At 44.9% G+C, this 24139-nt stretch overlaps 1 protein-coding gene across 4 annotated transcripts; it reads left to right on the forward strand.

Moving 5' to 3' along the window:
• Positions 1-716: 716 nt before the first annotated feature.
• On the forward strand, positions 717-20018 carry LOC144929317 (butyrophilin subfamily 1 member A1-like). Of its 4 annotated transcripts, none has more exons than XM_078848497.1 (10): positions 717-965; positions 2340-2449; positions 8273-8620; positions 9995-10126; positions 13618-13902; positions 15599-15703; positions 16334-16354; positions 16551-16571; positions 16699-16725; positions 17998-20018. In XM_078848497.1, exons 2-10 carry the CDS (start codon positions 2350-2352, stop codon positions 18516-18518), a joined length of 1560 nt encoding a protein of 519 aa, XP_078704623.1. In that variant the 5' UTR covers positions 717-965; positions 2340-2349; the 3' UTR covers positions 18519-20018. The 4 variants fall into 4 exon arrangements, with proteins under 4 accessions (XP_078704623.1, XP_078704624.1, XP_078704626.1 ...); XM_078848498.1 differs by having other exon boundaries at positions 2346-2449; XM_078848500.1 differs by lacking the exon at positions 2340-2449.
• The last annotated feature ends 4121 nt before the right edge of the window (positions 20019-24139 follow it).

Raw genomic sequence — 24139 nt, forward strand, 5'->3', positions numbered from 1 at the left:
CCGCATGCCCCCTTCCCACAAGCCCCAGAATGGGAAGAGGTGCTCTGTGGGATAGCTGCCCATAATGCACCGCTCCCAATGCCACTGCAAGTGCCGCAAATGTGGCTACGCCCAGTGCGCTTGCAGCTGACCGTGTGAACACACTGCAGCGCTTTCCCTGCCGCGCTCTCCGAAGGCTGGTTTAACTCCCAGCGCTCTACATCTGCCAGTGTAGCCGTGCCCTTCGAGTCTTCTCTAACAGAAACAGCTCCAGTCCTGCTGAGGTGGAAGGGTCTGTCCCTGCAGACTCAAGCAATCTGGTGTCCCAAGTGATCTGAATCCGGGAATGAGATTGAAGAGAGTGTTCGTCCTGCTTTTCTGTGAACTAGAGTAAATGGAATGGCCAAAACAAACTAACAAACAAAGGCAGAGACAGCTGCTTCCGGCACCCGGAACCCGCCCGGCTCTGGACGCGGCTGGCTTGTGCACTGCAAGGGGGCTGCTGAACTTAGTTACCCTGAGGGGTGCGGGAAAGGGTCCTGCCAGGGTGGAAGAAATAAAGCAGCCCTCCCTAGAAACCTTCGTCAGAGGATTGCAGGGAACTACCATGGCTCTGGGTATCTTGGCCCCCCTGAATGCTGGAGGCTGCTGGCTTGGCAGGGCCCTTCCAGCTCAGCTGGGCGGTCGCTGTTTCTTTAAGAGAAAATGTTAATCTCGTCACCTGACCGCCTGGGTGACTTGACTTTCGCTTTCAATTTCGGGCAGCGCTGCCAGAGGGAAGCCCCGGGCTCTGGTCGGAGCCCAGAGATTTCTCCCCCGAAGGGCGAGGAAAAGCTGGGGAAACTGCAGCGATTTGGTAGCCAGGGAATCAGCCCTGCAATGGGATCGACTGAAAGAGTCACCGACAGTGGAAATCATCGCAACAAACCCCACGGAGTCTGATCCCACCCTGGAGATTGTACAATTTCTCCAGAAGGACCAATCAGGTAGGTTAATTTCGCTTCAAAATGATTGCTTGTATCCCCTCATGTGGACTGCTCATTGCCTGGCCAGATTGTTACTAACACAACGATTAAATAACCCTGTGTAATTTGATTTACACGTTGTGGAAACACTACAGTACAAGTAGGTTCACAACGATTGACACTCCGATGCCTTTCAGACTCTTGTCCTAGCGGCGTAACTCGGGATTTGCGCGGCAGGTTGGGTTCGAAATTTGTTTCTTTTGCGGGTACGTTTCATTCAAGAACCCTGGGCCCGACCTTGTTCTCAGTGACGTCCCAGGGAGATTTGTAACAAGTAACTTCCTGTACTGAGAATACCGGACGAGCTTCACTGTGCCACACTCCCGGCTGTTCTGTCCTTCTGCCTCTTAACGTGCCAGTTTCTATCTCTGCCTGTGGGGCTGAATCCTGTTGTTTCTGATCATTTTCCTTTTTTCCCTTGAAAGTATTTCCACAATCAATCAAGACAGACTCTTGCATCCTGTTCTCCTTCTGAAGTGAGGGGGAATTAAGCATGTGCCTAAAGCAGACCATGAGCTCAAGTGTGCTGCTGAATAAGGGCTTCATGACATAATTTAGAAAGAGGCATATTTACACAGCGGTTGACAGATCATCTCCTACTGTGTGAAGGGTGTGGAGGGGAGATTTCCTGAGGAAATCTATAGGACTAAAGGTAGTAAAAAAATAATTTTAAAACACATTTACAACAATAATTAACTTTTGTTTTGTTTAATATTTTATAGACTTTTTCATTTTTAATCAAATATTATTGAAACAGATTTTTTTTACAATCATTGTTACTCTTCTTTTAGCAAGAATAAGGGAGGGGTCAATAAATTGTTTTGATCAATTTGATTAGAATTTCTTTTTGGAATCAATTTGAACTATATATTCTCATTTAGCATCATTTCATTGAAAAATTAGAAACATTCCAATCATAGGAAAATTCATTTTTAATGTTTTTTTTTTAATTCATTTTCTAATGAAAACATCATTTTGTTTAAACATTTTTTAACTGCGGCCACTGGGAGGTGCAGGCGGCCGTGCAAATGTAAACAAACTGGCAGCCCACCAGTGGATTAGCCTGACAGGCCACGTGTGGCCCGCAGGTTGCCCACCACTGGTCTAACCTGTTGTGACGTTATTGACGTGAACTGGGACCGTATAGATCATTGTTACAACCAAGGTCCTGTAGTGGCACCAAATCTTGTATAAAGGGGTCAAATAAAGTGTCTAAAACAAGGTTATGGTTTGCTGGTTAGGATTATGCTATCATTTTTGTCTTAAATCATTGCAACTATGTTACATTCAATACACTGTTTGTTTTCTCTCTTTTCTTTTGTCATCTGGATCAAGTAACAGTGAGATGAAAGTTCTCTCAATCTGCCACAGCTCCAGAGCCAGAACCCTTCTACCCCATTTTATCATTTTCTTCATTACGTTTTATGTTCACAAGCTGGAATCAGGTAGGAATGTCCATGGCTTCTGCTGCTTCTTAGAATATTGATTTATTTGTTTTGATTGATAAAATTTCTCTGTTTCACTAGTTTATTCCAAAGTGAACAAAAATTAGCACAAATCCCCAAGTGTATCAACACCAAGAAAATATAAATAACAATTGTTATGAGCTGGGTGAAATTTTGTTATGGGTTGAGTTAAATCTTATTCAAACTGACATGTGAATGCACCCTTTCACTTAAGACAGTTGTAAGAGGCAATAAAAGGGGCCACACCTAAAACGAGGCTTAATAGAGTCTGCCCAGAGACTAGCACCAATGATGTGAAGGGTGAAAGGACATGGGCAGGGAGGAATCCTCTGGGTATTTTGACCAAATGTGGGTGTGAGAGCACGAACACACAGAACTGAGAACAGACAAGGAGAGAGAGGTGGAGACAAGCAAGCAAGGAAGCCAAGCAGGAGCCTGTGAGCACAGTGCGACCCTGGGAAAAGCTCGAGAGAGAGAACTTCTGGGTCTGTTGGTTAGGGAAGGTTGGGAGTGTAAGCTACGAAACTGTTCCATGTGTTCTTAGTTCCTCCTGCACTTGGAAAAGCAGGACTTGGTACATTCCCTTTCAATAAACGAGATTGCATCAAAGAGAATACCAGGCTATGCCAATTTGTTGAGGCATGTCTACACTACGAAATGACATCGACCTATCGTACATCGGCATACTTGTGCGTGTCTACGCTTTGCTCCTTGTATCGGCGGTGAGCATCCTCACCAGGAGTGCTTGTATCGACTGGACTGTCAGTGTAGGGCATTGTAAGAAGGCTCCTGAGAGCTGGAAACAGTCAATGTAGGCAATGCAGTGTCCACACTGACACTGCGTTGACCCAACTACGTCAACCTTGACTCTATGCCGCTTGGGGAGGTGGAGTTATTAAGTCAGTCTAGCGGGGTAGTTATGTCAGAAGGCACAAAATGTAAGTGTAGCACTTCCATAGTTAAGTTAGCCTAAGCTGCCCTGAATCGGCCCAGCTCTGTAGTGTAGATCTGGCGTACATCCCACAGGAACATCCCTGAGGCTCCAAAATTTGACTAGCTGATGAGGTTGAAATGAGGTAACATTAAAATGTCTCCCCCTGACTTCAGGATTAATAACTCTTCAGCCACTGTCATGCTGTCTGGAGTGACTCACGGCCATGAGTGCCTTCCTCAGGGCAGACTGTCAAACAAGGCAGACGCCCCAAGCTGGCGGTGTGGTCTGTAATTAGATTTCACCAAGCCAGTAACAAATGTAAAGTCCTGGGTCACTATACCAGTCTTACCATGGAGTCACAGACAGTCCCCTCAGACTTTCCAGCCTATCTTGTCACCCAGACAAACTGGACTTAGTGATAAAAGGTCACTTACACCATAAATCATGCACTGTTTGCTTCCAGTCCCAAGAGACCAGTCACTTACCCCAGGTGAATTGGTACCCTAGATCTTACGCCAAAGACAATGCCTGAAGCCAATCCTGTAATAAGCTATCAAAAGGCTTATTAGCTAAGAAAAAGAAATTATATACAGGTTAAAAGAAGTGAACATATACACAAATGAGTTACCCTCTTAATCCTAAGAGTGACAGCGTTATAAAGATCTGCCCATTCAAAGTGTCTGTCAGGGTGGACCCAGGAGATAACCCCTGGGGATCTTCATGTCAGCTACATTGTTTCCCTCTTCCAGCTTTCCAAGCGATGGGACAAGGCCTCCCACACATACTTCTCCTTGGGTGGATGAAGAAAGAACAGGAGTACTTGTGGCACCTTAGAGACTAACAAATTTATTAGACCATAAGCTTTTGTGGGCTACAGCTCACTTCATCGGATGCATAGAACAGAACATATTGTAAGAAGATTTTTTTATATATATAGACACACACACCTACATACAGACACACACACACAGAGAAGGTGGAAGTTGCCATACAAACTGTAAGAGGCTAATTAATTAAGAGGACCTATTATCAGCAGGAGAAAAAACAACTTTTGTCGTGATAATCAAGGTGGCCCATTTAGACCGTTGACAAGAAGGTGTGAGGATACTTAAAATGAAAAACAGAGAGAGGAGGGAAAGTATTAGCTCAAACACCCCAGCTGAGTTCACAGAGCTCAAGTGCAAAGTACGCCCTGTGAGCAGCAAGTCAAGCAAGTGGTTGGCTGTAGGAAACCTTCTCCTCTTCCTCTCCATGGATGCCAGTTGAACAGGCTCTGAATGAAGCGGGGCTTCTGGAGCAAGGCTAGTAAGATCACGTAACTGAAGACTGCATCGTACACACAAGTGGAGAGAAATAAAGCAGCAACATTAAATCTGAGCTATTACCAGCAGGAGAGTGAGTTTGTGTGTGTATGGGGGTGGGGGGGATGTGAGAAAACCTGGATTTGTGCAGGAAATAGCCCAACTTGATTGTCATGCACATTGTGTAAAGAGTTGTCACTTTGGATGGGCTATCACCAGCAGGAGAGTGAATTTGTGTGGGGGGGTGGAGGGTGAGAAAACCTGGATTTTCGCTGGAAATGGCCCACCTGATGATCACTTTAGATAAGCTATTACCAGCAGGACAGTGGGGTGGGAGGAGGTATTGTTTCATATTCTCTGTGTATATATAAAGTCTGCTGCAGTTTCCACGATATGCATCTGATGAAGTGAGCTGTAGCTCACGAAAGCTTATGCTCTAATAAATTGGTTAGTCTCTAAGGTGCCACAAGTACTCCTTTTCTTTTTGCGAATACAGACTAACACGGCTGTTACTCTGAAACCAATTAAATCTGTTGGTTCCTAACATATTCAGTGCTTTATTTGCCAACCTAAGGCTTTAACTCAGTAAAGCATTTAAGCATCTCCTTAAAATTAAACATGTGTTTTCGCTCCCTTCCGGAAGAAAAATTATTTCCTGAATGGTACCCTAATAATGTTCTTTAAATTAGTTTAAATATTTTTAGAATAGTCAAAAAACTTTAAAACAATCTCCAACAGAAAGCAGTGATTTGAAATGTTTGCTAATGCTATGCAAGTTAAATCTGTCAGGAGCCGCTTGTAAGGGTAATGGCAAAACATATTTCAGCTTCCATTTAAACCAGTGGTTCTTAACTTTTACTGCAGCCTGCACCCCTTTGGTTCTCAAAATACGTTCTCGTACCCCTTATCAAAAATCGTTGAAGTAGGTCAGTTCTTTAAACCTAGATATGTCATAACTATACAATGAAAGAGAGATAATTATATTTATTTTAATTTCGCAGTAAACTTAAGAATACATGAAAAATTACACACTTTTCATTTTAAAGTTTACCGGCTCAGTGACTCTTCTGCTGTTGCTTTTGTTCAATGATGTTCAAGAAACGAGGAACGTTTTTTGAAGTAGCCACACGCATGTCATCACTCACATTTAGGTGGTTTCTGGCCTTTGTTTTGATGTATAAGAGTGATGAAAATCCTCTCTCACACACACACACACACACACACACACACACACACACACACGTATGTAGTCACAAATGGCACAAGGATCTCCAGCGCTGTCTTTGCCAGTTGTGGAAATGGTGCTAGTTTAGCACACCAGAAATTCTCAAGCTTCATTGTCTCAAACTCTATTCGGATTCGACCATTGGCTCGTAATTCAATGAGATCATCTTTCGTGAAATCGCTAGCGTTGATGGAATCCGGGTTAAAGAGAAATGGATCCAGTATCCATTTCTTTGCCACATCAAGGTCTCCCATGGAAAAATATCCTTAGAAAGAGTCACTCAGCTGTTGCAAATGCTTTGTCACTTCAGTTGCGATGGTCATTCCTTCATTTTCCAAAACAACTGTTTCTTCAAGAAAAGGAAAGTTAGTGAAATTTCTTCTCAGCAGGCTTTATCCAAACTGGAAGTTTCTGAATAAAAGCAGTTAACTTCTCTCTGGTCATTACCGTGTTCATCCCAGTTCCTTGCATAGATGTGTTGAGTTCATTTAGGTGTGTGAATACATCTGCCATGTACACTAGGCAAAGGATAAACTCTCTATTTTCAAAGTCATCAACTAAATTTCTGCTTTGATTAAAAGAGACTTATTTCTTCGCACATTTCAAAAATACGAGTAAGCATTCTGCCACGGGAAAGCCACCTCACTTCTGTATGGAAAAGGACAGTGTGCTCGGCCCCAATTTCTTTGCAAAAAGCATGGAAGAGGCGATGATTTAGAGCACGTCCTCTGATGAAGTTTACTGTGCTCACTGCAGTAGACAAAGTATCCTTCAATTCTGTAGGCAAAGTCTTTGCGGCAAGGGCACGACGATGCAACATACAATGTGTGATCATGATACGAGGTACTTCTTTCTTTACGTAGGCAACAAATCCTGAATTTTTTCCTAGCATGGCAGAGGCACCATCAGTGCAAGTTGATGCACACACGTCAAACATTATCTTATGCTTCAAAAAGAAGTCTTTGATGAGACTGAACACATCGATTCCTTTCGTAGTTAATTGCAATGGTTCACAGTACAAGAATTCGTCTAAGATCTTTCCCCTTCACGTACTGCTCAGACACCAACAGCTGACTGCAGCCATCAACGTCAGTTGACTCATCAAGCTGAATACTCATTTTAAGAGGACTGGCTTTGATATCTTCTAGAACTTGCTGCAAGATATCCTGGCTCATCACATGAATTCTAGAACGGATCACGTCATTTGACAAGGGCACCTGCTGAAGCTTCTTTTGTGCATCTCGTCCCAATACTATTTTTGTCATTCCCGATGCACAACGTTTCACTAATTCCTCAGCTACTGTAGGGGGCTTCTTTTCCTTGGCACGCAAATATGCCACTTGATAGGATGCTTGTAACAAGGCCTTCTCAAGTGACACAAACCCAAACGTCCTCAAGGTTCCGCTATGTTCAAATCGTGCCCTTGTAGACTTCGGGGTGTCAATGTCATGTCCAGCAGCTTCACCACCATGCTGTTTGTTGAAATGTTCAGACAGCTTTGATGGTTTGAGATTGGCATTTGAAAATAACGAGCCGCACAGTACACATTGCGGTCGTTGATTTCCATCCTTCTCTGTTGTACAAGTGAACCCGTAACGAACATAGTCATCATTCCGTTTGCGTTTCTTCAACATGGCAAGGGTTACTGAAATGAAAAAATATATAAATGGAGATGGTGGGCCTATACACTTTTAAATGCATATTAAATATATGTAAAGTAGTTTTATGTTATTACTCACCACAAATAGTACAGTGGGCACACACAAATCTACAAGTACTACCCAGAGATGTTGGAGTTTTGCTGTGGAAGTAAACTGTAACCGGCGCGCTAACAGCGGCTAACTGAATTCAAACAAAGCTGCCACATCATCATCTGTGCATGCGTCAAGAAACACCCCCCAACGTGGCGGTACACTGTATTTTGTAGCGAGATAATTTCACTACCATTAGCTTAAAAACTTGAAAATAGATTTTCTGTTTGTATATTACAGTGATCGTTAATAAATACATAGGTGATGAAACAAAGTAGTTGTACTTACGTGCCTGTGCCTAATTTGTGTTTTCGATGATTTACCTTCTAAAACAATCTGGCATGTCTTGCACCCCCAGAAAGGGCATCTCACACCCCCAGGGGGTGTGTGCACCCCAGGTTAAGAACCACTGATTTAAACTCATATAAATTATGGATATACAAATTATGGTTATCCAAATGCATTGTTTGTTGTAAAATTCATATATATAAATTCAGGACACATCCTATTCAATGACAGAGCACTGCAATAGATGCACAGAATATTTAATATATTTATTTTATCTTTTCTGTGCCCTGGTGCGTTTTACAGCCCGGTTCACAGTGATTGGACCTGATCACCCTGTCACAGCCATCATGGGTGAGGACATTATTTTACCCTGTCACTTGTCCCCCAAGATGAGCGCTGAGAACATGGAAGTGAGATGGTTCCGATCTGAGTTCACTTCGTTTGTGCACCTGTATCAGCATGGGAAGGATGAGTATGGGCAGCAGATGCCAGAATATCATGGAAGGACAGAGCTTTTGAAAGCTGGCATTGTGGATGGGAACGTTGCCTTGGGAATTGTCAATATCAGACTTTCTGATGAAGGACAGTACCGCTGTTTTGTTCAAGATGGTGTCTTTCATGAAGAAGCTGTATTGGAATTGAAGGTAGCAGGTTAGTAACATGTGTCTGTCTCTTTTTAGATGGCTCTTAGACCCAGACCCAAAAAAGCACTTGGGCACCTAACTCCCCACTTCAGTCCAAATTTTAGGTGCCCCTGAGATCCTCAAAGTAATCATTAAATTAAATAGTCATTAGGCGCGAGAGAGAGACTCTCTGTAGTCCAGTGGTTAGGGTACCCACCTGGTAGGTGGGAGACCCAAGGGCTAGTCCTCCTGCTCTAATTAATCTTTGATTATTTATCCAATCTGGACAAACCATTGGAAGAGGGGGTCTGGACTGGGGTTTTCCCACCTCCCATGGCTGTACCCCAACCACTGGACTACAGTCTCTTTTTCTCTCTCTGGCCCAATGACTATTTAAATATTTATAAATAGTAGAAAAGTCATTGGGCCAGAGAGAGAGGCAAGATTTTTCTATGCCATTATCCTTAAATTTATCTGTTCATACTAAAACATTTTCAGTTAAACAGTTCATGTTGTTGGATTGAGATTCACTTACTCAGCAGGTGGGTCTAACAAATCTTTAAGGCAAAACACTCAGCAAGTAGCAATCAATTATTCACAGGCTGGAAGCTAATTGGGATGATCCCGTCAGTCACCTCCAACAATGGACAATACAGCTTCAACCTCCCTTTATTAACCAAGCTTATTTATAACTTGGTTATATTATATGTATGTATCAGTGTGATAAATGGGGTGTGGGGGAGGGCGGTAGCTCCCTTTTATGGACACCCAGCCAGCCAATCGCTATAAAATCCCTTTTAGTAGCTGTTCTCTAATTGCTCTACCTGTAAAGGGTTAAAGAGTCTCACTGCTATGCGTAGGTAAAAGGAAGTGAATGGGCAGCTGGACAAAAGAGCCAATGGGAAGGCTAGAACTTTTTAATATGGAGAAGAGACTCCCCTTTTGTCTGTCTGTCGTTGCTCTCCTAGGGAGAGGCGGACAGGGCAGCAGCTATGCTGTAAGAAGCTTGGGCCAGGCATGAAAATCAGTATCATACCTAGAAACTACTCATTTGAAACCCCAGATACGTAAGTAGAGCAGGAAATGTCTAGGAAGACGTGATTAGGTTTATCCCTTTTATTTCTTTATGGCTTGTGGATTCCCCTGTGCCAACCCCAGGTGCTTTTGTTTTGCTTGTAACCTTTAAGCTGGACCTCAAGAAAGCTATTCTTGGTGCTTAATCCTTGTAGTTGCTCTTTTAAAATCTAGCAATAGCCTGAGTTCCCAGATGTGTTTTCTCTTTTTCTAAAATAAAATTTACCTTTTTTAAGAACAGGATTGGATTTTTGTGTCTTAAGAGGTTTGTGCACTTTTTTTAATTAGCTGATGGCAACACCTGATTTTTTATTTTTTTCTTTCTCAGCTGTTCCCGGGGGCAGGTGTGTGTGTGAGAAAGGGCTTAAGGGTACCCTACAGGAAGGAATTCCCAAGTGCGCCTTCCTGGGCTCTCAAAGGGGTTCTGCACTTGGGTGGTGGCAGCATCTACCAATCCAAGGTCAGAGAAATGTTGTAATCTTTGAAATAGTACAAGCCTGGAGTGGCAAGTATTAATTTTTAGAGTCATTGCGGGCCCCCACCCTCTGCACTCGAAGTGCCAGAGTGGGAATTAGCCTTGACAATTAGTCTCCCATTTCCATGTTCTCTCCTCCTCTGTCAGTACAGGTTTAGGGTTACTTCAAACCACTCTTTTTTTGCTTTGTTACTTTTATCTTTTTTTCTCCTCACAAACATGATTACTACACATATGCAGTTCTGCTTATGCTGTTAAACGTTATCAGAACAAACTCTGAAAATCCACAACAGGCTTCTGGCAGGCCTAAAGATGAGTTTGCTCCCAAAATATGCCACTTTTTGCTGCAGGTATCAGCTGATCTGCAATTGGTCTCGGCTGGGACAGTAGTGAAGAGAGCACATTTCCTCACCTCAATTGCATTAAAATAATTTAAAAAAAATCTTTGTTTAGTGACGGTTCCATTGGCATCAAGACACACTGCCCCCGCTCCAGTACCTGTGGTTATCAAATGTGCTCTAGCTGAATCCCAGCGTATGGACTTAAACAGTTAGAACACAAGAATTGCCCTACTGGGTCAGACCAAAGGTCCATCTAGCCCAGTGTCCTGTCTTCCGACAGTGGCCAATGCCAGGGGCCCCCAGAGGGAATGAACAGAACAGGCAATCGTCAAGTGATCCATCTCCTGTCGCCCATTCCCAGCTTCTGGCAAACAGAATGAATTAATGGAAGCCCTATGGCCTGTGTTCGGTAGAATGTCAGATCAGATGATCACAGTGGTCCTGTCTGGCATTACAATCTATGACTCTCTGAAAGCAAAACTTTTAAAGTTCTCTGATTGGCCTTCTCTGATTGGCTGCCCACCTGCGCAGCCTCTCTGGCCTGCTGAAGCCCCATCTAGCATAGGAGTGGGGCAGCCACCCCACTACAGTCCCTCTCTGTCTTTCTTATCTGCGCTGCATCAACTAGAGAAGTGAACAGCAGTGCAATAAGCAGGAGGGTTTCTGTAGGCTGAGGTACTTTGGCCAGGCTATTCAGTATCTACTCAGAGCATCCACATTAGTGAATGCTTTCCCAGGTTTATACTCAAACTCATAGTCATAAGCTGATAAGCGAGTCCATCTCTGGATTCTGGCAGATGCCATTGGGGTACAGGTTTGCTCTCACCATACAGACCTTTCAGAGGTTAATGGTCTGAGTGTATAAAAAAATGCCTGGCATATAGGTAAGAGTGGAACTTCTTTACCCCACAAACCACAGCTAGCCCTTCTCATTTTAGTTGGGAATAGTATTTTTTTTCTGCTGAAGCTGGTGACCTTGGTACATAACTGATGGGACGCTCAGATTCAGCTGGCATTTGGTGGGCTAGTACCGCACCCACCTCGTATGGTGACGTGTCACCAGACAATACTAGTCCTTTCTGACTATCATAATGAACTAAATCCTAACTATACATATAAAATGATGGGGTCTAAATTACCTGTTACCACTCAAGAAAGAGAGCTTGGAGTCATGGCGGATAGTTCTCTGAAAATATTCACTCGATGTGCAGCAGCAGTCAAAAAACCTAACAGAATGTTGGGAATCATTAGGAAAGGGAAAGATAATAAGGCAGAAAATATCATATTGCCTGTATATAAATCCCTGGTACGCCCACATCTTGAATACTGCATGCAGATGTGGTTACCCCATCTCAAAAAAGATACATTGGACTTGGAAAAGATTCAGAAAAGGGCAACCAAAATGATTAGGGGTATGGAACGGCTTCTGTATGAGGAGAGATTAATAAGACTGGGACTTTTCAGCTTGGAAAAGAGACGACTAAGGGGAGATATGATAGAGGTCTATATAATCATGACAGGTGTGGAGAAAGTAAATAAGGGAGAGTTATTTACTCCTTCTCATAACACAAGAACTAGGGGTCACCAAATGAAATTAATAGGCAGCAGTTTAAAACAAACAAAAGGAAATATTTCTTCACACAACACACAGTCAACCCGTGGAACTCTTTGCCAGAGGATGTTGTAAAGGCCAAGACTATAACAGGGTTCAGAAAAGAAGTAGATGAGTTCATGGAGGATCGGTCCATCAATGGCTATTAGCCTGGATGGGCAGGGATGTAAAACCATGCTCTGAAGTGTTCCTAGCCTCTGTTTGCCAGAATCTGGGAATGGGTGACAGGGGATTTATCACTTGATGATCACCTATTCTGTGCATTCTCTCTGAAGCACCTGGCACTGGCCACTGTTGGAAGACAGCTTACTGAACTAAATGGACTATTGGTCTGATCCAGTATGGCCAGTCTTATGACTTTAGTAATTTCCTTGCTTCTGCAAAAGCTATTTTTTGACCCCACTGGAATTTCTTCCATTCTATAACAGTTTGTGTAATGGAGCCAATATAGATGTCAAGTTGGGAAAAAAATTACCATAATAATTTAAAAGGCCTCGAAAGGATTTGTTTATAGGTCTTTGCTCCACAAACGCTCAATAAAATGGCGTGTTTCTTGTTATCATCATCTGTATCATTTGTGATGAAGTACAGAGAGAGTCTGTCTCTGAGTACTGAATCCAGTCCTCCTGGAATACATTATGCTCTTTCATTTTTTCCACATGCAGCCATTTTTTCTTTACAATTAAAAAAAAGAGGTTTTCACTTACTCACGCAATGTGTAGAACTTGGTGCCTGTTGTTTTCATTTTATCCTCATCGCCTTTGTAGGGCTGGAAGGGGTCTTGAGAAGTCCTCAAGTCCAGCCCCCTTATGCTGACACAGGACCAAGTAACTCTAGACCGTCCCTGACAGGGGTTTGTCCAGCCTGGTCTAAAAAACCCCTCCAATGACGGAGATTCAACAGTCGACCTTGGAAGTCTGTTCTGGAGTTTAACTATCCTTCCAGTTAGAAGGCTTTTCCTAATATCGAACCTCAATCTCCCTTGCTGCAGATTAAGCCCATTCCTTCTCCTGTCTTCAGTGGACATGGAGACCCAAAAGAGATTAGAACTAAAAAAGGGGATCTTTTATTCTGGTACATGTTCACAGTGACAACTAACCGAGCTGCCATCTTGAGAAACTCCTTCACGTACGCCACAACTCCCCGGAGCACCATTAAGGCGTCTCAGAGCAAATAGCTACCTCACATTGGCCACCCAGAGGTCATAAGCATAACAAATATGCCTCCAACATTATAAAATCAGAACTCAAAGGGAAAATCTCTTGAATTCCTTGCTCCCTTCACATCACCGACAACACTGCTGATAACACGCTCCAACATTCTGTAAGGCTTTCGCTTCCACCTCGGAGACCCCAGGACTGCAGCACAGTTAAGCAAAGGTTTAACAAGTGCTCAAGTCCCGTTGAAGACATGTTTCCATGAATATCAGCCATAAAGAAAGTGTATTCAATCCTTTTGTTGAAAATGTAAACTTTTATATGCTGGGCTGTATATTTATCTGATTTAACATGGATTCATTTTAGCTTCAGGCTCTGCACCTCGCATCTCTGTTGAGGGTCACCAGGATGGAGGGATCCAAGTGGTGTGTCAGTCGGCCGGATGGTACCCAGAGCCCGAGGCGCTGTGGAGAAATCTCAAAGGGCAGCCTTTATCTTCATCAACTGAAACCAAATCTGAAGAGCAACATGGTCTCTTTGAAATAAAAAATTCTATCGTTATAACAGAAAATTCAAACAAGAATTTGTCCTGTGCCATAAGGAACACCCACCTGAACCGAGAAAAAGAATCAATAACATTTTATATATCAGGTCAGTGACCACCAAAACCCCACGCTGTAATATCCAACAGGAAGAAATCAGATGGTTAAATAATACACAAGTTAAAATACTCCCTCACAAAAAGCTACGTTAAGATAAAGTTTAGGTGGAGAGCACACTTTTAGGGTAAAAAATATTTATCCCAAGTGGAATCCCTGTAATTCCAGGGATATTGTAGTTCTCCCCAAAACAAGCATTTTAAACCCAGTAGATTCAGGGTTAAGCTTAAATGTAAAAGAAATCCAAACATGTTAATGAATGGAAGTGCCCTGCAGTAACACTATATATGTATGTTATTGTGATTCGAACAGGATGATTAGTGTTTGTAGTCCCATATTACATGAAATGGATATTTAAAGTCACATTAGATTTTCATTCTCATCCAGTCACCACAGGGCAGTGGTAAGATATATTGGGGGCCCTACTGATTGGTTGGACTTTCTGCTTCCTAGTGGATTGATGGATCAAGGACTAGGCTTCTTGCCCCAGTGAATATGCAGAGGGAGAAGTGATATGCTGTGATCTCTTCAACACAGAGGAGATTTGTTGAGTCTCTGCTCATGGCAGGTCAGAAGCAAGGCAGGGCCATGAAAGTCTGGAGCCCCGGGAACAATCATTTGAGTGTGTCACTCACTAAAAGGTCCACGTTTTAATATGAAGTTTGATTTCTCACCCTTTAGCAAACTTCACAGGGAAAGGGGTTGCCATAACAACAAAACCCTGTGGGCGTGATCCAAAGCCCGTTAAAGACATCAATAAGATTTGGATCAGTTCCTATGCCCCCATTTAGTGGATCAGTTCCTATGCCAGGAATTCCTGTGCTGAAGTGAAGAGTATTTGGATATTTATCTGCTCTCCCTTAATTATTGATTTCCACTCGTAAAGCCTCAGATTTTCTTTTACTCTGAAATTCCCCGGTGTTACAAAAGTTTAAATTTTACTTACGTGTAAGTTTTCTGTTGGGAAATTTGATGAGTAATTATGATTTCTCTTCCTACATGTTTTAACTGTAGTAGTAATTTCATAAAAAGAAGGAATCACTTTTCCCTGAATTGGCTCCTGGGTTGGGTGATGGGGTCAGAAGCCCCGGTTAGTCAACAAAATTAAGAACATGTGTAAGGGAAGCAGAATTAAAATATAAACAAGCCCACTACTAATTATATAGATAATTATTCACACACATACCCATGTGTGCACACACACTGATTTTTCTTTTTTTAAGGATCAGAACAATGTGTTGTTCCCTAACCCCATTCTCAGAAATAGTGGAACCATTTTGGCTGAAACTTTTCAAAAAGAAAAGTTCAGCCTGAGGCAGACACCCAGCATGAAAATTTTCTCCCCAAATGGTAAAGTTCGGCAAAGTAATGAGCAAAGGAAAAGAAGACCCTATAATGGGAAATGTGTTTAACAACAAGTGATGTGACTAGCTCCACCTAGAGAGAGAGAGAGAGAGGAGGGGATGAGGTGTAGGGTGGTATTTAGTATTTAATACATCATTCAGTACTACCAAAAGAGTGTGACCAGAACCTCTTTTTAAAATTGGTTTCTGCCAGTTTTTATATTGTAGGGAGCAAATTTTTCCACACATATTTGACGCAAATCCTGATGTGACGCATTTTCCTACAATAAAAGTGTACTTTTGGTTATTACTGTTTTCAAACTAATGGTGGGCTTTGTGTTTCAGATTCTTTTTTCCCAAGAGCATCTCCCTGGATGGTGGGTTGGAGTGTGACTTTGGTGATTTTGTTGGTGTTCGTCGGCCTTACTCTTTTTCTGTTCAAATTAAAAGGTAAAGCTCCAAAGGGGAAAATGCTGTGTAATCAGAATGAGATTTCTCCTTAGAACAGACAGTTTAGACTTTTCTACATGAGAAAGTTACACCAGCTTAAGATGTGAATTTAAATGGATTTTTTTTAAGCCAGAGCAAGCTCCTATGTGGACACATATGAATTTAAGAAGACCTTACTTCAGTTTAGTTTAAAACTGTTCCTATTCATCTTAAGATAAGCCTAAAACTAGGTTTGCACTAGTTTAACTAGATTTTCCGTGGGGCCTGAGGTAGTTAGGTTCCCAACTCCCATTGGAATTCAATATGCTTTGGCTCTTTACTCCTCTCGGCTCCTATGAAAATCCCTGCCTTATGGGGTTTTTGATTGCCTGTGTGCTGTTTGTGACCATCTGTGTTCTAGGTCAGGTCTATGTATGTAAATAATCAAATTACACTAAGAAGGTACCCAGACCCTGTGTCACTGATTTCTCTTCCACTGGGAACCCAACATGCAAGTCCCTGGAGAGCTGCAACAGCTTGGTGGAGGGGCAACATTATTATTACTTGAGGACTCATAATGAAAAGATCCTTTGAAATCTGGAGTCACTGAAAATGTCTCTTAATAATTGTACTTATGTTTTCTTTTTTTAGGGAAACATCTCAACACTATCAGTAAGTTCAGTTTTTCTCCTGGCAGAACCAATGTTACGTTATGAAAGATTTTTCAATGACTGTGACAATGTCAACTTGAAAATCATAAGCGACACAACCAATACTAATTGCATAACTTGTTACGTCGGTAACGGGTAGGAAGCCAGTACTGTACATGTGTCTTGAGTGTGGCATTTTTTTTTTGTTTATTATTTAGGTAAACTTCGAACAGAGCTAGGTAAGGGTGTTTTTTTTTATTATTATTCATGTCTGTCACTGATAGAGCCTTTTCTATGATAATGAATCCTATTGATACTGCATTTGTCTGGCTTAATTCTCATCCCTATCTATGTGTTTGCTTCCAGAGTGGAGGAGATCCCTGGGTGATGCAGGTAATTAAAAATCATATTTAGTCAATGAGGGATCCTGCTCCCTTTCGCTGTGCAAATAAACAAGGAGAAAACTATAATATTTCCCAGGTGGAAGAAGGGAGGTTGCTGAGGTTCAAAGGAGGGAGAGGAATGGACCATCCTCACATGTCCTGCTTTCACATTGCTCCCATAACTCTGGAAACGTCCCTGCTCCAAGTGACTGAGCACTTACTAAAAAGAAAAGGAGGACTTGTGGCACCTTAGAGATGAACAAATTTATTAGAGCATAAGCTTTTGTGAGCTACAGCTCACTTCATCGGATGCATCGGAGCTCTAGCTCACAAAAGCTTATGCTCTAATAAATTTGTTAGTCTCTAAGGTGCCACAAGTCCTCCTTTTCTTTTTACGGATACAGACTAACACGGCTGCTACTCTGAAACCTGAGCACTTACTGTTTCTTAGGATCCCCGCCCTAGTGTCAGGTAGAGGAACAAGAGCCCTGACCAGACACACGAGTTCAAACCAAGGAGTCCCTGTGATCAGTGTTCAGCTTGTGCTTCTTTTCTCCATTCATAGTGATCTCCCCTTTCTGTTCTCTCCATCAGATCCCAACTTTCTGCTGTTTTTAACCATCTCATCCACGTTCTCCATTCATTCATTTATATCAGCCCCTCCACCCCAACTCTCTTCTCTTGTAGAAGCGCCTTGCTCATAAATAAAAATCTCTCTGTTAGAAATAAAATCTAGAATGATAATTCTCTTTGTCTGGCCCTGATGACTAGTTACAGAGTTTTAATTAGGGAATCTATGGAATCATGTCACTATCGACAGATCTCCGACCTGTGGCAGGATGGAGCAGGCGTCAGGCTGGTGTCAACAAGAGACGTCCAAGCTCCAGGACTTTACATACAAGGGAGGGAGGGTACATCAGAGAAAAGATAGTTGTGACCATGTGAATGATGTGAGGGGAAATCTCCTAGGGCTTCCCTGTGATTCCAGGGTCTCTAATCCCCACTCTGGGGATAGATGGGTGCACGAGGGGAAAGATTCTATCTCAGGACTGGGTCAGTAAATCTTTATGCTCTGTCACTGACCTGTCTCTGACTGGGGAGTGAAACTCAGGAGTGAATGCTGAGATCTCAGAGCTGCTCCCCATTCAGAGCTGGGTAAATCCTGGAGGAAGGAGATTTCCTGGTTCACACTCCAGCGGGGACAGATTCTGTCACTGATATGATGAGACACTCCCGCAGGGCGGAGCTGTGCCCCTAACGCTCTGATTCTCTCTCCCCCTAGCAAATGTGACGCTGGATCCAGACACGGCTCATCCACAACTTGTCCTGTCTAAGGATCGGAAAAGTGTGAGATGGGCAGACACATGGCAGGATCTGCCCCACCACAAGAATCCTGAGAGATTTGACATTGAGCGCTGTGTGCTGGGCTGTGAGGGGTTCACCTCAGGGAGACATTACTGGGAGGTAGAGGTGGGGGTGGGGCTACTCTGGGCCGTGGGGGTGGCCAGAGAGTCTGTGAGGAGGAAGGGAGGGATCAGCCTTAGCCCTGAGGAGGGGATCTGGGCTGTGGATCAGAGGCAGGGCCAGTACCAGGCTCTCACCTCCCCTATGACCCCCCTAGACCTGAGCCGGGCCCCCAGCAGGATCCGGGTTTGTCTGGACTGTGAACAGGGGCAGGTGACATTTATCAATGCTGGAGATGAGGCCCCGATCTTCACTTTCCCGCCGGGCTCCGTCCCTGGGGAGAGAATCCGCCCTTGGCTCTGGCTGGGGATGGAAAGCCAGCTCAAACTGTGTCCCTGAGAGACGGGGGGTATATCCCAGTGGGGACCCTGAAATCAGCCTGTCTAGCCTCACACACCCAAGCATCTATGATCTTGGCATCATCCTGTCCACCCAGTCCGATGGCCTCTTAATTCTATGTCCCCTGGAACCTCCTCCCACCTCCTTCCCCGCAGCACAAAGATGGGATCTAAAGGGAGACACCCCACTCTTGGCCAGGGCTGTGACTTTGTTTTCTGTGAGCTTCTAATTTCAATGACTAGGGGTGGCATCCATGAAGGGACTTAGATGTTGCAACTCTGGGCGTCACTGCACGTCATCTTTAGGTGCCTAGAACATCACAAGAACAACACTATGACCCACAAAGCCTGACTTAGGCACCTAGTCTCCCTATACAATGAACGGAGACAGACAGATACCTTACAATGCCATCCACAAGAGCCGGCATGCTCGGTGGGGAGCCATCTAAACTAGCCAATGGGAGATGCGAACAACAGGGTTGTGTCCTAAGCCCCGCCCCTCTCACAAAGATAAGTGCCTAAGTCTGCATTGCTGGGGGGCCCCCGTCTCTGCTTAGCAATCCACGAATGGGAACCCACCGCCTGAGGCATTTCTTCTGGGAACGAGTTAGGCCCCTGCTGCGCTGCACACAACTTGTGGGTGGAGGGCGGGAGGGGGGGTGTTTTGGTGCTGCTGGCCACCTCATAACTATAAGCCAGTGACAGCACACTTGCCTGGGACGTGGGAGACCCAGGTTCAATGCCCCCATCTTTGCTACAGGAGGAGAAAGGATTTAAACTGGGGTTACTCAGTTTCTAGGTGGGTGCTGTAACCACTGAGCTATGGTACAGACTGAAGGTGGGATTCTTCAGTCTCCCCTATGGCAGCTGGCTCACGGTGGGTAAATAATGAAGGAGCGACTGGAGCTGGGGGACTGGCCCCAGGAGCTCCCGCCCCTCAGATGGGCTCCCTGACCACAGGACCCCAGAGTCATTCTCACTTTCTGGCCAGTATCCATTTAAGTGTTTATCTACCATGGAACAGTCCCTGGGACAGAGAGAGAAAGAGAATGTCTCTGTAGTCCAATGGTTGGGGCACCCACCTGAGCAGGGGGAGACCCCGGATCCAACCCCTCTGTTCCCATCACTCTCATTATTTATCCCAAGTGGAACACCTATAACAGGAGAGGCTGAAGGATCCTAATACTTGGCTTTTCTTCCTTCCCCCCCACCCCCACATCCCCCAAACAACTTGACACCTGGAGGAACATTTGAAGAGCAAAGACTTTGAATGGGGGAAGAGGGTCCCGGGCTGGACAGCAATTCCAGCCTGTGTAGTGAGGATCGGTAGCCTGCTTGTACCATCTGTCAGGGTGAGACACTGCTTGACTGAAATCCTATTTAGTTTGTAGAACTCAGACTGCAAATTTATTTTTATTTCTTGAGAAACCAACTTTGATCTGTACACTTGCTACTTATAATCCCTTAAAATAATCTTTCTGTAGCTAATAAATCTCTTTTATATTTTACCTAAAACAGTGTGTTTTGGTTGAAGTGCTTGGGAAATCTCAGGTCAGTTTACAAAGGCTAGTGTATGTCCTCTCCACATCAAGGGGGGACGGACTGGGTGAAATGAACTGACACTGGCCAGGCTTCTGTGCAAGATGGTAAAGTTCTGCGGTGCAAGGCTGAGGAACTGGAGGAATCAGCTGGAGCCTCTCTATTGTTGGTTCATGAGTTGCTCGCAAAAGCATTCGTGTAACTCGGTTGGGTGAGTCCCTGCCGGTGGATGGCAGAGTAAGGGCAGCACCTGCTAGAGGTTTGTAGCTTCTCATCAGCATCACGGTGTGAGGGGAAGCTCAGGTTGGTGGGACAGAGGGCTCAGCAGTCCCATAGTCTGGGGACCCCGTCACAGTGATTAACATGCCCATCTGAGTGGTGGGAGACACACAGTTCAAATACTTCCTGGTAGGGAGGTGGGACTGAACTTGGGTTCCCCATATTCCAGCTCAGGGCTTTAACCACTGGGCTAGAAGTTATAAGGTGGGCACCACCACCTCTTTCATTGGACAGCTGTTTGAATGGGACCCAATCTGGTAGCCATGCTGGGAGGATCAGGCCTCACATGCAAGATCGGCAGCTGAATGCCAATCTTCCCCGGTCCATGGCTCACTTGGGGGCTTAGGTGGGAAATGGGCACCTCACACTCCCAGAATGGGGCAGCGGCATCTGGCCACATTGTTTTTTTCCAAGAAAATAGGCTCAGTCCAGTGAGAACAAAGGAGAAAAGTTGCATTTCAAAATTAAGGGAAAAAGTTATCAAGACACCCTAGTTAATGTCTAGCTCTACCCACCATTCCCAGGGAATTCTTACCACACACTAACCCATAGAAAGCTTCCTACCAACACTACAAAAAGAAGGATTCTGGGTGGACTCCTCCTGCAGGTCGAAACAACAGACTGGACTTCTACATAGAGTGCTTCCGCCGACACGCATGGGCTGAAATTGTGGAAAAGCAGCATCACTTGCTCCACAACCTCAGCCGTACCGAACACAACGCCATCCGCAGCCTCAGGAACAACTCTGACATAATCAAAAAGGCTGACAAAGGAGGTGCTGTCGTCATCATGAATAGGTCAGAATATGAACGAGAGGCTGCTAGACAAATCTCTGACATCACATTCTACAGGCCATTACCCTCTGACCCCACTGAGGGTTACCAAAAGAAACTACACCATCTGCTCAAGAAACTCCCTAAAGAAGCACAGGAACAAATCTACACTGACACACCCCTAGAGCCCCGACCAGGGGTATTCTATCTGCTACCGAAAATCCATAATCCTGGGAATCCTGGACGCCATCACCTTCAGCCCCCAACTAAAACCTCTCCAACGCATCATCAAGGATCTACAACCTATCCTGAAGGATGACCCATCGTTTTCACAGATCTTGGGAGACAGGCCAGTCCTTGCGTACAGACAGCCCCCCAACCTGAAGCAAATACTCACCAGCAACCACACACCACACAACAGAACCACTAACCCAGGATCCTATCCTTGCAACAAAGCCCGTTGCCAACTGTGTCCACATATCTATTCAGGGGACACCATCATAGGGCCTAATCACATCAGCCACACTATCAGAGGCTCATTCACCTGCACATCTACCAATGTGATATATGCCATCATGTGCAAGCAATGCCCCTCTGCCATGTACATTGGCCAAACTGGACAGTCTCTACGTAAAAGAATAAATGGACACAAATCAGACGTCAAGAATTATAACATTCAAAAAGCAGTCAGAGAACACTTCAATCTCTCTGGTCACTCGAACTCAGACCTAAAAGTGGCAATTCTTCAACAACAAAAAACTTCAGAAACAGACTCCAAGGAGAGACTGCTGAATTGGAATTAATTTGCAAACTGGATACAATTAATTTAGGCTTGAATAAAGACTGGGCGTGGGTGTGTCATTACACAAAGTGAAACTATTTCCCCATGTTTATTCTCCCCCCCCCCCACTGTTCCTCAGATGTTCTTGTTAACTGCTGAAAATGGCTCACTTTGATTATCACTACAAAAGGTTTTCTCCCCCCCCCGCTTTTTTTTCTGGTAATAGCTCATCTTAAGTGATCACTTTCCTTACAGTGTGTATGGGAACACCCATTGTTTCATGTTCTGTGTGTATATAAATCTCCCCACTGTATTTGCAACTGAATGCATCCGATGAAGTGAGCTGTAGCTCACGAAATCTTATGCTCAGATAAATTGGTTAGTCTATAAGGTGCCACAAGCCCTCCTTTTCTTTTGACAGCACTCTGTGTAGTCAGTTTCACTGCTTCCCCCAGAGAAGCATTCATCAAATCTTTGGAAGCTGTGCACTGCTTCAGGACAATACAATCAGTCATATCTCTCTCCCCCAACACCCTCCACATGTGTATTCATCAAGACCTAATCATCTTTATTTATACCTCCTCTGTACCCCTCTAACGAGTGCTTCATACACATCCCCAGGGGAAGGGGAGGGCAAACGAGTGCACCCCACACTCAGAGACACTGACCTGGGAGTGATTTCTCGACACGGTTGAAAATCTTTTCCAAAGGAAGGATTGTCTGTAGAAAAGTGACTATTTTTGGAATGCAAGGGTTTTTCAGGAAAGATTGTCAAGACTGTAGGAATTTCCTGGTTTCACAGTATTGTTCTGACACTTTTAAAATCACTCTCTTCCATGCCTCCACCCCCTTTGACCCAAAACCTGAGTTTGTTCTACGTGAAAAAATGCAACTAAATTTTTTGCAAAAACGTTGATATACATTTAAACATTTGATGAGTCCCACCCCAGAGATGGCTGCGTTTCGGCACTGGACGAGCGATCGCTGCGCATTGTTACTATATGGCTGTCAACCAGCTGCTGCACCCAACCCCAGAGGCAGTTATATTTCAGTACTTGGCAAGCAATCCCTGGGCAACCTTGCTGCATGACTATTACCAGCTGCCCCAACCCAGAGGTGGCTGCATTTCATGCACTGGGGCTGTGATATACCATAGGGATTAGGCAAGCTGAGGACTCAGAAGTAGACCTAAAAAACCTGGATCTATGGAAACTGAGGCAGTAACACACCTATCCTCCTTTCAGGTATTTTGTTCATCCCTTTCCTGGTGCCACATGTGAACCCCGCCCCCCCGCCCTTCGGCCCGGGGTCCGCCCCCCGAATCGCCCCCCTTTGGCCCAGAATCCCCGCCCTTTGGCGAAGAACCGGCCCCCGCCACCGCGCTGCCTTCCCCATGCGGTCCCCAGCCCCCGCCCGAGCCCCGGCTCCCATTCGGGCCCGCGGTGCCCCCTTGCCCCAGCCCACCTGCGGCTGTAACCAGCCCGCAAAACCCGCCGCGCAGCGAGCGAGTCACCGCGGAGCAGCGAGCAGCACCCCCACCCACCCACCCACCCACCCACGCCCCGGGTGGCCCGGGCAGGGACCCCTGGGACTGGGAGCGTCTCACCCTGCGGGAAGAGCGCCCAGCGCCGCAGCCGGGGGGAAGGAGCTGAGGTCCCGCGCACCAGCCAGGCCGGCTCACAGCCGGATCCCGCCGGGTGAGTTCACAGCCACAGCGCGACCTAAGAGAACAGCTGAGACGCCAGTGCCCGATGTCATCACAACAGCGGCCGATCCACGTGCGCCCCGCCCTCAGTCCCGCCTCCATTTAACCCGGCTCCCCCTTCTCTATTGCATCAAACAGAAGTTGCTTGTCTTCGCTTTCAAGGCCCTTCACATACTGTCCTCTCCCAACCGGACATCTCTCATTCACCGTACCAAGGTGTTGACTCCCACCTCCAATCGGTCCATGCTGCCAGCAACACCTACTTGTTAAATTTTCAGACAACCACCTTCATGCTTTCTGCTACATGCCCTACATGCTTGGGAGGAGAGCCCCTTAAACATTCGCAAACCTACCTCATTATCCATCTCCAATTCCCAAATCAAAGCTCTTCTTTGCCCTGGTGTCTACCAAAAATTCAACAGCCTGTCTCCTGGGGTGCTGAGATCACTGCCTATCATACCGACCAATACAGTCTCATTATTTCCTTGCACTCCCCTGTCTGTCTGTCTCCATCTGTCTCTTGTCTTATACTTAGATTGTCAACT

The sequence above is a fragment of the Lepidochelys kempii genome, chromosome 14 (genome assembly GCF_965140285.1).
Source record: "Lepidochelys kempii isolate rLepKem1 chromosome 14, rLepKem1.hap1, whole genome shotgun sequence".
Lineage (NCBI taxonomy): Eukaryota > Metazoa > Chordata > Testudines > Cheloniidae > Lepidochelys > Lepidochelys kempii.